The 15,286-nt window shown below is 43.7% G+C and overlaps 1 protein-coding gene and 1 long non-coding RNA gene across 2 annotated transcripts in view; both read right to left on the reverse strand.

Moving 5' to 3' along the window:
- MAP1B (microtubule associated protein 1B) overlaps positions 1-11,228 on the reverse strand; it is a 94,161-nt gene extending 82,933 nt beyond the window's left edge. The window contains exons 1-2 of the mRNA XM_082457040.1: positions 10,859-11,228; positions 2,255-2,356 (exon numbers count right to left, since the gene is read on the reverse strand). Coding sequence (XP_082313166.1) covers positions 2,255-2,356; positions 10,859-11,042 — 286 coding nt within the window. The 5' untranslated portion in view covers positions 11,043-11,228. The remainder of the gene's footprint in view (positions 1-2,254; positions 2,357-10,858) is intronic.
- The window catches only part of LOC309658619, a 473,127-nt gene that overhangs the window by 257,727 nt on the left and 200,114 nt on the right, over positions 1-15,286 (reverse strand). The window lies entirely within an intron of this gene.

Below are 15,286 nucleotides of genomic sequence, written 5' to 3' on the forward strand. Positions count from 1 at the left end.
TTCCTGGAGCTGGCAAGGGTGCTGTGTGTCCAGGCGCCAATCTCTAGACACAGAGCCTAGCACAGCACTGCTACAACTAGGTCGGTAACCAATCTTTACTGCGGGTGACAGCAGGAAAAGAAGGGAGAATGGGCTACATGAGCCTAAGGTAGTGGTTTGTGGGGGGACCTGACCTTCCTTAGTCCACAAGAGTAATACTAGGTCCCTGGTTCAAAAATGGTTAATTCTTTAGCAATTCTTGCAGCCTTTTATTTCACAATATACTGTCATTCTATAAAGTCAAATACAAGTATGAATGAACACAATGCAAATCACAGGATTCATTTACCAAAAAAAAAAAAAAAAAAAAAATAGTCATAGTAAGAAAGCCAGAACAACCTACAGAGAAAGGATAAAAGCTTGAATTTTACATTTTGAAACATACTTGTTGGAAAAGGGTACTTCCCTTATTTTTCTTTCCATGAGATGAATTTAAAAGTCACGGAAACGTGCAAGACATAAAAAATACAACATAACAACGAGAGAAACAACCATATACTGTACCTTTACTTCAGCAAATCATGCGCTGTCTGATAGTCTCTGGATCATTCTTTTTGTCTCGACGCAAAGTTACAGAGCTGATTTTCACATGGCTTTACAGCAAATTTAACTTTTAATGAACCAGTTCTTGCTAAGTTTTTCTTAACACATTTACTCAACTCCATGCTTGAAAGCTACAATTCATTTGATAACTGAAAAGTATGGGATTTTATTCTAATAGCAAACTCAAAGAGAAGAACTATCCCAGTCTCATGGGCATACTGCTGCAGCCAAGTGTGACGCATGAAGGCACTGACATTGCGTAAGTGATTTCCAATCTCAGTATGTACAAGGCTAATGGAATATGATGTAATCAGTCAAAAAGGCTGAACCTCCTTGCTGGTTTTTTATCAATGCCAACAAAATTTGCAATCATACAACAAAATCATGTAAACAGAAAAGTGTTCTCTCTTTTACATAAAATCTAGGTGATATTTAAGAAATAAAATGCAAAACAGTATCTGTGATAGATCAATGGCAGAGCTTTTGAGAAACACACCCCAGGGGCTTCCCTGGTGGCGCAGTGGTTGAGAATCTGCCTGCCAATGCAGGGGACACGGGTTCGAGCCCTGGTCTGGGAAGATCCCACATGCCGCGGAGCGACTGGGCCCGTGAGCCACAACTGCTGAGCCTGCGCGTCTGGAGCCTGTGCTCCGCAACGAGAGAGGCCGCGACAGTGAGAGGCCCGCGCACCGCGATGAAGAGTGGCCCCCGCTCGCCGCAACTAGAGAAAGCCCTCACACAGAAACGAAGACCCAACACAGCCATAAATAAATAAATAAATAAATAAATAAATAAATGCCTTTAGAGACTATATTACAAAAAAAAAAAAAAAAAAAGAGAATGGCCCAAAGACAATTTTAGGTGATATATGGATGGCCTTTAAAAAAAAAAAAAAAAAAAAAAGAAACACACCCCAGGTTTAGAGTCTTTATGGGCAAGTAACTCTGTTCATAATCCTCAAATGTGACTAAGGGGGAGAAGTATGGGTCACAGCTCACATGAGGAAGACAAGGTGGGTGAGTCTGCCTACATCCCCAGGCCCAGAGGCACAGGTAGACTACATCCCCAGTGAAGCGGCAGCATCTTCATAAATGACAAATGTTTGTGTCCTTACCTTTAATTATTCTGTAGTATTCTTTTTCATCTCTGAAAGAAAGGCTATTTTAACAGTAGTTTGGAATTTCAGACTCTTTTACCCACACTAAGTAGGTGATAATGCAATGACGAAAATGATCATGTATATTTCATTGAGATAGAAAATGCAGAAAAGCAGATATTTCATTTTCTTGAGAAGGAAGGGCAGTTATGAAATTCTGGGAGCATCCAATTTGTATTCATAACTTCATGTGAGTAAAATTAACGTTTAAATAGTTTACAAACCCTTAAGCTCAGAGTAGAGTGAGATAAATATGAAAAACATTTTTTAAATTTACCCTAGAACTTAAAAACTTTTAAGACTCCACAAAATAGAAACCCACACAGTGACAACTTAAGAGTTAGTTGACTTTCCTAAAATATGGCTTCTTGCTAACCTAGTTGATAATAACAAACACAAAGAATCCTTTAGCAATAAGAGGAAATCTTTTCCATGCCCCAGGCAAAGCTTTCCAGCCAATGGCCTGTTTCTCGTCCTTTCAAATTCTAGGTTGACTAATACTGAACTAAGCCTCACCTGGAACTTCAGGAGAGAATCTTGCAGAGTGTCGGGATACAAAAAGTTTCAGTTCTTGATCCAGGTTGCATTCGATCAGGTTTGTGTCCCATGATCGGATTCCTAAGGAAGGAAAGGAAGACAGATGACAGATCTCCAGTTACTCATTTCGAAGTGGTTTGGAAAGCATCACGGTAGCATTTCTCAGGCTTTAAGGAAGGATGTGGAAACTCCTTTCCTGAAGAGCGTGGTGACCAGCAGTGGATGCCCACAAAATGGGAGGACCGGGGAAGTCTCTCCACCAGGCCGCAGGGGAAGGATAACTAGCAGTGTGGACTGAACTCCTGCCCCTCATAAAATGTAAATGCAGCTCTTCTAGAAGAGTAAAGGAAAACAGTTATTAGGAAAATGACAGGCTTTACTCCAGGGAGGGAGTAGAAAGGACAGGAAGATGGTGAGCCTGTAGCAGTTAGGGGGCTACCAGACAATTGCTAGCTTTCCCATGGTCCGCTTGTACGTGGCTAGAAAACGTAGAATGAGGGTGGGGAAGCAGAGATACGGAGGCTGGCATTCAAGTCCAGGGCTCTGTTTTTAAAGATTTTGCAGTGTGCATATGCATTTTGTGTGTGTATCTGGTTACTTTTCTTTACCCCTCCCATTCTTGACCTTGATTTCTCAACCCCTAGATATCAATCAAAATTTGTGTGATCTTTGCTAAGAAAGCTGGATCTCAATCTTAAAAGACGTGGCCTCTCTGTCCTCCCAGGCATTTACCTGACTAGCTTGGCAGACAGCTCTTTCATTCACAATTGTTAGTTGTCCTGAATTTTCTTATCCAGAGGCAAAGAAATGTGGCAACATTTTATACTGTATAAAACTTCTACAGAGTTGAGGGCCATGAACTGTCTATTCCCACAAAAGTTCAGGCTTCCGTTCACAAGACTGGAAGCTGGGGTGAGGGGAATGAGAGGGTAAGGAGTGCTGACGCCCTACCTCCCTCATCTCTTTCTGCTTCCTCTCTCCTGACCTTCCAAGAGAGATGGCTAAAGGGTAGAGCAGAGGTGGGAGTCCAGGGGAGCAGGCCAGGTGAAATTGGGGAACCACAGAACTGGGAGTGTGTGTTTGTTTTTCATGTATTTTTATATCTTCCCAAATAGACGGCTCATGGTAGAGCCATTACGTAGGTAGTATCCTTGATTGTACCCCTGCATGGAACATCCTCAATTGCCGGAAACAAACCTCTGGAACAACAATCATTATTGCCTATCTACTAAAGGCAGGAACTTGAACCTCTAGGGGTACCACACAGATGAACTATGTCTAAATAAACACTTGGTCATTTAATCATTTTTGCTGGTCATTAGTCATGCATACAGACTTGGGAGTATAAATGGCAGTGTGTTATTTAAACACACCTCTTAAATCCTTAAGGCATACGTGCATTTACCCCCATTTAAATCTTGTTCGGTTTTCCTGTCTTGCAAAGAATGAAGGTAGATACACACACACACACAGACTACAAAGATTCTGGAAACTGAGTTGACTACACATCTAAAATATCTTCAGATGATACACCAAACACCTTTACGAATATGAGAAATATTTTCAAATAGATGTACATCTACTACATAGAGGCAGAAATTTCTCATACAATCTTTGGGAAGAATTCAGGTGTGCAAGAGTTAACATTCCTAAAGAGAGGCTAAATTACAGGGAGAATTTTATGGGTCTCCCTGGAAACATTAACAGTCTCAGTTTGCATTTGTGCTGATGGAGTATTTAAATTTTAACAAGAAAGGCACGCTGTGATTTTGCGGATCTTTTTCGTGCAGAAATGATAAATGGGGTTTTTTTTGTTTGTTTGTTTCACAGAAAGCCTGACAGGTCGAGAGGCCTGAATTCATTAGAATATTTTACTTCCACGTATATATACTGTGTATTCGGCTAGCATGGAAAATCATCGAGCTCCTGTCTGAGCTGCTTAATTGGAAATTGTTGACCGGATTATCTGTGCTCCAGGTCTGAGCTCCACTTTGTTTTCAGGCCTTGTCAAGCAGGGTCAATAAAGTTAATAATGAACATATGTGTTAAAATTAAATTCGTATAATTTTTCTGCCTTTGTTCTAAGAAATGTCTAAATTGCTACATGATTTGAATGGCTTCATCTAGAGTTATACATAGACTTGTTCTTAGATTGTTGTTTGCCATTTTTCCCTTGGCTTCAATTAACTTCAATGTCATGACACATGCAGTTAAACATTTGCTTTTTATTTCATAAACTCCTGGTTCTATGATTTGTAATTTAGCAATGGAAAAAGTATGAAACAGTAGAAAAACCATTTAGTAACTTTTAAGTTACATTAGCAAACCGCTGATAATGTAACTTATACTCCCAGTGAAATTAAAAATTCAGGATTCTCTTTTCAAGGGAGCAATTTCCAGCCAAATTACGTCTTAACGATGCATCATCACTACTACCACTTATAAAATAAAGGTTACAATGGATTTACTAGTAATTTTAGTTGGAAAGGAAAAGTTTGGAACCAAGCCACTTTCTATATCAATTTTAGAAAGAAAATACTGTGTAATTACCTTGTACCTTCTACTGGATAATGTTAGTAAAGGGAAATACCACTTCTCAATGAAGATTCATATTGCATTTAGTCAGTTTATATATCGCTCCTTTGTGCCTAAGAGGAAGCCAGCAGTGGCCCCTCTAAAGCTCCCAGGACAAAAATAATGTCTTCTTTGGCTCTTCTCACATAGTCCCCTCCCTGAGTTCATGGCTGGAGGGGATAGCGGGGTGCTGGTAAAGAAGGTCTGAAGAGGCTTTCAGAAGCAGGTCATCCTGGTTTCCAGTGGGCAGTAGAAAAGCCATGGAATTTCCTGGCCCTTTTTCTGACTATCCCCCAATCCACGCCGGGTCAAGCTCTTCCCCGGGCCTTTGCTTCTCCAGCAAACTCTATCATGACTGTGCCCTTACAGGCTTACCCAGGTGGGGACGAAACAACCCCACCAGTTGGAGGAGATCAACCTCCACTTTTTAAACTGGGCCCAGAGAACATGCGTCACCCCTGGGCAGCTGGCCTATGGCTAGGCATCCTAAGAACACCCCTACCTAACCTGGCGCTGTCTTCCAGCCCTGGAAGCGAGTACCATCACTGTCTGTGTATAGCCTGATGACCAGGCGGGAACAAAGGATCATGGACTTCCATCTCAGTTCTCTGATTCCAGGGGTGGCAGTGCACAAAGGGGAGGCTAAAGTGCACATAAAGTTGACAGATGAAAAAAGGAGAAAAGAAAAGGGTGTGTGTGTGTGTGTGTGTGTGTGTGTGTGTGTGTGTGTGTGTGTGTGTGTGTGTGTGTGTGTGTGTGTGTGTGTGTGTGTGTGTATTGTTGGGGGGGTGGGTATCACAGGACAAGTCAGGGTGAACAATAAGGAAGAGCCAGGTCGCCTTATTTTACATAGGTTAGATCTTGCCAAGTTTACTGATCATGCAAGCATTTTGCAGGATTATTTAATAAAACCAACAATTTTTTAAAAATACCTCTCATTTAAAGGCTAAAATCTATATCCTGAAAGAAACAATAGATTGAAGAAAGCAGAAAGAAATGACCATGCATTGTGTGCTGAAATGGTACACGGATTCTATCTGTTATTTGAGCAAGTTGGTTTTCTTCCATGAGCTTTAGTTGCTCCCTCTCAGAAACAGACTTTGAATATTTTTTGCCCAAGTTCCTAAATTATTACTAAACTATAACCATAAGATTCTATTTTCAAAACTATGCTAAAACGTGATCTGAAGTCAGATTTGAATCATAAAGAAACAATTAAAACAAAGAAATGCTAAATTCCATAAGGTTTTCTTTCCTAGAGAAAAGTTTTCCTATTTTTTCCCTTGACCTAACCTTCAATTTGCTTTTTTCCTTTTGTTTTAAGCCAACAATTTGACGTTCATAATTTATATGTTATGTGTAATGCAGACAGTATCTTACAGAGTTCATCATTTCAAAGCATTGATAATAAATAATTTAGGTCTTGGCTAGCATTTCACATTAGAAGCAAGCAAAAGAAGTGATTTATAATAATTTATTTATTGGCCTAAAAGTTAGAACTTATTTAAAAAGTAAGCCTTTAGTGAACATTAATAATGACTCATCAATTTAATGACCTTAAGTTTAGTGTCTGGCTTATATTTCAGCATGGATCAAAGAACCCTTAGTAGGTAAAACCAGTTAAGCAGTGCAAGCAGAAAGGCATCTGCCTTTTGACTTTGAAAAGTATGAAGATGAATATAATAAATTTAACAGTCCCCAACATTTCTTTTAATTCCTACCATGTTGTTGTTGTTTTCCTGTTGAAACAAAATGGAAATGAAACCCCAAATCTTTCCTGGGTTCTTAATTCTCTTAACCATCTTAGACTAAAAACATTCAATAAATGACGTCAGAAACACTGTAGTTAGCGAAACTTACATCTAAAAATCCAGGGCATTAGATGTTACACACATCTATCTTTTTATGAACAAATCCTGCTGATTCCCAATGTTAACTAGGGGAAAGTTACACTCTTTAACAGTAATTGAAAACATCAAACGGAGACTTTGTATTCTTTATATGTTTTAGTTTCTTTTAAAAAAAATAAAATAAAGCAAAGAAAACTTTTCACAAGGCTCTAGAATTCCTTTTGCAAGGCATGAATATATGCAGTCCATGTCCTAAAATAAACAGGAGTGGAGGCTCTGCTAAAAATAGGGATGACTGTTAAGTCCTTCTTGGGGACTAATTAGGAAGGGGGCAACAGAGGTGCCAAAGAGCAGTTGATGGAACAACAATGGTTTGGCATTGAGTCCTGCATAACTAACTAACTAAAGCTAGACCAGTCTGAGGAAAGTCTATTGTTTCAAATTTGAGAAGAAATGACCAGACCCTACATTATGCATTTTGAATACAGCTGAAGAAATGAGTGATGGTCTCTCTTCCTTGTGTAACCAAGCAGGACCCTATGGGGCCTTCCTGGGACAGACCCCTCCCCTATATCCTCTGCTTTAGCTCCTCTCTGAAGTACCTAGATATTAGTATCTGATGCATTACTTCCTGACTTGTTTTTCAGATGCTAAAACCACCACCAAATGGAAGAAATTAACTACTTGATGACCATGAGCACATAGTGCCCATTACCGCCTTGTTACCTCATCATCAATCAACCAGAGAATTGTGCACGAGCTCATCACAAACCCTGGGACGCCCTCCCTCACCTTGCCTGAAACCCTTCGGGGAGTTCAGGGTTTTGAGCACAAACTACCCATTCTCCTTGTATTGGCACCTTACAATAAAGCTGCACTTTCCTTCACCACAACCTGGTGTCAGTAGATCGGCTTTACTGTGCGAGGGTGAGCAGACCCGAGTTTGGTTCAGTAACACCGGGTTTCATGAAGAATTTACTAAGCATCCATGCTGGGATGTTTCAGGCCTGTTGATTGACTGCATTACCACCATCTTCCTACAGATCTATTTTCTGGACTTCCCAAAGAGCCCTAAGTCATCAAATGGCAAAAATCCAAGTCACCAGGGTCTCCAAACCCACAGAGCCTTTGTTAAGACAAGAGGGGAAATGGGAAGCAAGAGGCACAGATGATGAACGGCTTTCCCAGCCTGCAGCACACAATCAGAGCTGAACCCCCTGGAGCATCTCCATCTTGCTTCACACAACGGGGTCCATGGGCACCAGCAACTACAGCCGTGGTATCAGAGTGACGTCTGGAGGAGGTCCAGCTGGGACCTGAAAGCTGAGGCAGCAGCGAGTCCGGCACAGGGAAGCAGCCAGCCTGCCCTGTTGCTAAGTCATCTTAGACTGTCAGAAAAGCTACGGGAGCAGTATTTTCACTTAGCACTGGAAGGCCCTGCGGCTTGATCTGCATCCGAGACTCCAGGACCCAAGAGAGTGATCTCCAGAGGAAAAGCAGCATCTGTTACTGTGCGTTAGGAAATGGCTCTGCTCACTCACTTGGTTGATTCTTAATGGGATCAATACTGCCATTTCAGAGGTACCTGCAAAAACCTGACTGAATCAGGGAATTAAAAATCAGGAAGGCATGCTGACTGAAAAGAAAACCTGAGGGGGCTTCTGAGATTCCAGTAATGTCTGCTTCTTGATCAGGATCATACAGGTATGTCGTTCTGTGAAAATTCACCAAGCTCCTCATTTATGACTTGTGCCTTTTCCTCTCTATATAATACATCAATAAAAAAATTTTTTTAAAGACAGGAAGACAAATCTGAATATTATCCCTAAGCGCTAGTAGTGTAAAAATCAGTAGAGAGCACTTCACAGCGATACTTGAATGCCTCTAGTTTATCCTCAAACAGAAGCAGCTTGAATAAACCCCCTGAGAAATGGGGCACTAAAAGGATATCAGCAGAGTAACAAAGCAGGAATATAATTACATGGAAGGTGATTGCTGAACCACCTCCCTGCATGTGGCGCTGCCCACAAGTGGATGACTATTGCCTTTGTATAAAGGCAAGCTCTGAAAATTGCTGTTTGATCTCCCTGATGTTAGCTTGTCCTGCACTAACATCATGACAGGGCCAGAAAACCAGTGATGCTGCAGTGCTGGCACCTCTGTCACTTATGAGTGGTGTCACCTTGAGCCGGTCCCTTTATCCTTCCTGCGTCTCTGGGCCCCCCATCTCCAAAATGGGGATGGTGGTCCCCCTCCTCGCACCACATTGGGTGGTTATGAACCTTTTATAGATAGAAAAACACTTCCTGATATATTATTGCTTCCCAGCAAAGGTGCTGACAAATAATATTTTTTAAAAAATACAAAGTCATTGATTCATACAGTAGCCACACCCAAAATCAGTACGTGTGAAATCTTCCAAGGAGAAAATGTGCAAATAAACTAAATGAGTACAGATCAGATTAAAGGGCTGTAGTTTGAAAATGAAGCGTTATTGAGATGCTCAAATGAGGCATTTCACTATTGACATATCCTATTCTTAAATATTGTTTTCCGAAGAAAATAACAAGACTGCTTGTTGCTCACATTCTTTTTCTTTTCTTTTTTCTTTCTGTCTTTCTTTTTTTTTTTTAATCTGAAAAGGAACATCAGTGCTTTTAAAGTTAAACAAAAGAACCAGGTCTGCAACTCCAGCCCCCACCCTGCAGCCTTTTGTTCTGGGGACAGGCGACCGTTTCCAAATGTAGAGGCAGACGACTAGCGTTTATTTTTTTTTTCATCTAAAACAAGGTTTTTCTCTCGTCTTAAATTTATGGGGCGGCGGGGGGGGGGGCGCGGGGAACGAGGGCTGCGTGAACGCCCTTTGTCCGCCTCGGGCTGCCGTAGAGACCGCAGTGCGGACTGCACCACGCCCACCAGCCGGTGTCTCCGGGCAGAACCGCTTCAGCACCACCCCGAGAGAATAGAGCGCGGGCTGGGCCTGCGGAGGGACCAGCGGCCCCTGTCAGGGCGAGGGGAGGTCTGGGACGCCGGGGGTAAAGGGAAAGGCAGAGGACAGACTGCCTACCCGGGGACTTCGAGCGCAACAAAGCCGGGCTGGGGAGAGGTGGGGGCACGTAGCACCCCCAAGCCCTGGCGGAGCGCACTCCCGGCCAGCCGCGCCCACTGGGGGCGCCGCAGTGCGGAGGGCAGGTGCGGCGGGCGGGGGCACTGCGGCTGCCCGGGTGGGGCTGCGGGGCGGGTCGGTCCGCGCGCCCGAGGCTGCGCCCGCCGGACCCTCACGGCCCCGCCCAGGGTTCCCGGCAAACCGCTATTCGGCCTCTGCAGGGCGCGCCCGTAGTGCGCGCACCGGGCGAGGCGCCGGCCCCCTCCCCCCGCGGGCCTCCCGCCGGCCCCCTCCCTAAGCCATCACTCCCGAGGCCGAGAATTTTAGAAGAAGAAGCCCCACCCCACAACTTGGGGGTCCCATTGTCCTTGCTAAAAGCTGCAACCAAGGCCCCAAGGGCGGTAGCGAGGCAGGCGCCGTCTGGGAAGGAGGCGCAGGCGGTTCTCCATCTCTGCGTCCCGGGGGGTGGGGGGGAGCGGGCGTGGCCCTAGGACTAGCCTAGTCATTCCAAGGAAAGAAAAGATGGGGAGGTTTTAAGCCAGCAAAGGCACTTCTCGGGGGCTGAGGTGGTTGTGGTGAGAATGATTCCCACGCGAGCCCTGGCACATGGTACTTCAGCCTGGGGTCTGCCGGCGAGGGGCAATCCCAGCATTTTGCGGGGGTGAGAGGGGGGCTGAAAGGAGTGGTCGCATCAGCGCCCCCCCCCCCACCTTTGGTTTCCTGCGGTTGCGGCTTTATTGTGGCCTCTGCCCCTTTGACACCTGCATCTCATTTAGCGGGAGAGGCGGTAGCCAGCTGGGATCTGCCGACCCAGCCTGGTAACGGATCCATCAAGATTAGGAGAAGCTCTCCCACTGCGTCTCAAATCTGATAATTCAAATTATTCTCCGAAATGAGCCCAGAAAAAAAAGAGTCTGGACCGAGTGTGGGAAGTAGCGGGGAAAGACATGGGCGCGGGGCGTGCCGGGGGAGAAAGGTGGCCGTCGCGCCCTGGGTGGGGTCGCGTTTGCGCGTCTCCCCAAACGCGTCCCCTCGGGGCGCAGGGCCTCTTACCAAGTTCGATGTTGCCGATGGCGCGTCGCAGGTGCTCCTCGGTCACAATCTCGCCGACGACCACCAGCAGGTAGAACTTGCTGTCGAGGAAGCGATGCGACAGGCTGGGCGAGGTGGTCGCCGCCGGGCTGGTGATGCTGCCGGACGGCTCAGGCTCGGTGGCTTCCACCACCACGGTCGCCATCCTGCCGGCTTGCTATGCCTCGGCGAAGTGCCGCGCTCCAGCCGCTCCTCTCTCTGCGGCAGGAGAAAGGATTATCTCCGAAGGTGCAGTCTCCGCTCCGCCCCCTGCGTCTCCCCTCCTCCTGGCGCTGCGCGCCGCCTCCCCCTCCGCCCTCTCCTAGAGCGCGCGGCGGAGAGGAGTGGGGAGTGAGAGAGGGCGGGGAGGCGGCGCCTCTTTTATATGGAGACTAGGCAGGGAAGCGGGGAGGAGGAGGAAGAGGAGGAGGAAAGGACCACCCGGCACATCCTCACGGGGTGGCTGCCTCCGCTCTTCCAGCCGTTGGCCCAGGGCTGATGTCATCTGCAGCAAATCATCTCGCCCGCGGCCCGGAAGCTGGAGGGACGAGATGTGCGGACAATGGTCAGGGCAGGGCCGCGAGTCAAGGGGCAGGAGGACTCTAAGGGGGGAAAACACTCCCAACCTACACCCCACATCACACCCACCGCCCGCTGCAAACCCTCACCCCCGCTGGTGCAGGAGAATGGGATGGGTTTCCGTTTTCAGAGTCGGGATATTTTACCTTGTCCGAGGTGCACAAGTCAGGTCTCTGCCTTGTGTCCCATCTGCGTTGAAGCCAGGTTCTTAGGAGCTGTGTTAGCACAGCGGACGTTGGGCTGAGGGTACCCCGCCCGGGAAGATGGAACCTGTCTCTTCTTTGATGTGAATTCAGGAAGACATATTTACCAGTATTCACCACCTTCACTGTAAAGAATACATCAAAAATGCAAAACCTAAGCTTACCATTGTTCAGGCTTTGGACCTTACTCTGCAGGAGCCACTGATGAAAAAGTACTGGCTTTGTGGTGCTCGTGGGAAATGAGAAGAATGCAGATGCATTATTCCAGATACAGATTTTTCTTAATAATATGCTGAACAGATATGAGGCAGAACAAAGAATAAAGAGAAGATACTGTCTCTACCCAGCAGGATTAGAGTGACTATAATATACTTTTCAGTTCCTTGGGGAACACACAAGAAAAATTATTTCATGTGACAATGATGTCTTTTAAAATACATGTAGCATTGGGAATTTTTATTGTCTTTGTCTATGTTTAGAAGAACTCATAAAAATGTTGTTTAAAGGCAGCCCATCTACAACCATTTCTACAAACATACTGAATATACTGAATATAGCTTCTGTCCCAGGAAGGGGGGGTGGTGGTGGTGAAGAAGGAACAAAACATGCAAACAGAGTACTATCCTAAAAGACTGGGGGATAAGAGGCTTAGGAAGAGGAATGGATGGAAACTATAGAGTAGTCAATATAGTTTTAATACTAGAATGCATATTAGTAAAAAAAAAAAAAAAATCACCTGGATATACTAAGACTTCCAAAATAGCCCATGGTCTTAGCTGTTAACCACCCTGACTTATTGGTAATGTACTCTTTGCTCTTAGCTCCTTCCTGAAACCCTGACACGGTCCTGGCCCCATCCTAAATGCCAGTCTGATCAATGGGGACTAAAGATACCATCTGGCCCACAGCACTTGGGGTCTGTGACAATCTTACTGGTGAGCTGCATTCACCAGTGAGCAGTGACAAAGAGTTTCCAAGTGAGATGGTAACAGATCACATTTTGGTCAAGAGAAGGCATTCAATTGCTGTTAGAGAGATGAGGAAGGCACCAAAGCCCATAATGGGGGGAGGAGATACGGCGAGGACCACTGTTTTCCAATGTCAGGCTTGGAATTAGCGTCAGCTAGTGATTGTCTTCCATTTCTCTGAACCACCATTACTTTTATTTATGTAATAGTTTTCATTAGCACTATTTCTTTCACTTAAATTTATTTTAAATGAAATTCTTTATTGCTGTATAGATGGAAACACTAATATTACTATAATTAGGAGGTATCCTTAAGAATAAACATAATGAAAATAAGTAATATGATAAAATTCCTGCTACACACTGTTGTTATTTGCTCAAGACTCTGACCCTGAGGTGTGCCCTAAGTTAAAAACAGAGATAGCAAGTGTTAGAGAGGTATTAAAGACATACTAGCACCTGAGTCATTCTCCGTTGTCATAACAGAAGGTTGGATGAAAACAACAGAAGAGCCTTCTTACTGTATGAGTTCGTGCAATTAAATGCCATGACCATGAACCACCTACGTCATGACCCACGCTTTGAAAAAGAGACAAAATGGAAGAACACAGACTAGAGATGCTGACTGCCACTGTAAAACTTTGTAACTTTGGGCAAGTGACTTATTCTTATCTTCAGTCTCTTCATCTATATACTGGGCAGAATATATTTACAACTGTGTGAGTAACTACGTAAGAGAAGAGTAAATGATATAAATGTAAATGCCTAATACAGCGATTGGAATATAGTAAGCACTTAAGACATGATTGATGAATAGACCTGTTTTGACCAAGTTTCTCAGATAATGAAGTAAAAGCACCCTTACAAAATGTGTAGGTGACATCAAGTTGGGCACAACTACCAACACCTCTGAAACAAGAATTGAATATTAAGTGACACTACAAACTAGAAAAGTAGTTGCTCCCATCCCCATCTCAGGAAAAAAAAGATACAGTCCTAAGGAAGAAGGGGAAAACTAACTTATAAGAGTACCTGTGTTACCTGCTGCCACTTGATATTACCTGGGTGTCCCAAAGGCCCCTCAGGCTCAACATGCTCCAAACCCGAATTATCTTTGCCCTCCAAACCTGATCCTCTCTCACTTTTCCTATTTCAGTGAACGGTATCACCACCTATCCTGTGATCAAGCAGAAACCTCACAGGCATCTTGGACTCCTTCCTGACTCTTAGCCCCATGTACAATTTAGCATGGAGTCTGGTCAATTTTACCTCCTAAGTATCTTTTCAATCCTTCTACTTCTTTCCACTGTCCCCATCCTGGTCCAAGCTACCATCATCTTGAGAGGTAGTAGTGTACAGGTTAGAAATTGGGTTCTGGAGCCAGGCTGCCTGCTTTCAAGTCCCAGCACCATAGTTTATTAGCTGTGTGACCTTGGGCAAGATGCTTAACCACTCTATGCCTTGGTTTCCTCATTTGCATAGTAGAGATGAGTGCCCACCTCACAGACAGGGGGACAGTTTAAATATGTAAAGTGCTTAAAATAGTGCCGTATATGTAATAAGCACTCAGTAAGGGTTAGTTGTTTCTGCTAGTGTTAAACATTTTACTATGGAAAATTTCAAATGTATATAAAAGGAGAGAGAATAGTATAAGAAACCTCCATGTACCCATTATCCCAAATCAAATGATTTTTACAGTTTGCTTATTTAAATCAAGATCCAAATGAGATCCATATATTTCGATTGATTGATATGTTTTAAGTCTCTTAATCTATGTGTTCCTACCCTTTTTTTTCCTTTGAAACTTCTTGTTGAATAGTAGAAACATTTGTTCTGCAGAATTTCACAGTCTGAGTTTTGCTGATTCCATCTCTGTTATTTAACATGTTCGTCCATCTCCTGAATTATCTGTATATTGATAGTTAAATCTAAAGGCTTGATCACATTCAGGTTTGATATTTTTTTGCAATTATACTTCTTGGGTGATACTGTGTTCTTCCATCAGGAAGCACATAAAGACTGGCTGACCTTGTCCTGAGGTCTTGGCAGCCATTGATGATCATTACCTAGATCCTTTATTTCATTAAAGGTTGGAATATAATAATATTCTAATTTTATTATTCTTTCTTCATTTGACAGCTGGGAGACTTCTGTTCGGAGAAATATCACCCTGTCACTTGGTTAGCCTGAGGTACACTTAAGCAGGAAGGGAAAGATAAACACATGATTCTCTTTATCTACTAACTTTGAAAATAATGAATTCCATAACATCCTCCAAAGGTGATTAATAATTTTTTTGTATCATTAAGAATGTAACTTAAGTCATTATTCATATTGATGTTTTAACTTTTCAATCTTTGGGCAGTGATATGCTAAAATAGTCCCAGCTCACCTTGAATATACCTGGCCTCAGAACATGGAATTAGCCATTTCTCTAAGGAACCCTAGTTCCTTAAGAGGGAAATTGTACTTAGAGACCATAGTCTGAATACTAGGAGTGACTTGTTGCTACTATCTTAGTCATTGTTTGTAGGTATTTTCAGTGGACAGAAATAGAAAGTGAATTTTTTTTCAAGATAATAAGAGTTCATACTGAAATTGCCAATTCAGAGTCAGGACTACAGAGATTTTGCTTACCCTTCAACTTTACAACTGTATTTC

This window comes from Balaenoptera physalus (assembly GCF_965194825.1).
Source record: "Balaenoptera physalus genome assembly, chromosome: 3".
Lineage (NCBI taxonomy): Eukaryota > Metazoa > Chordata > Mammalia > Artiodactyla > Balaenopteridae > Balaenoptera > Balaenoptera physalus.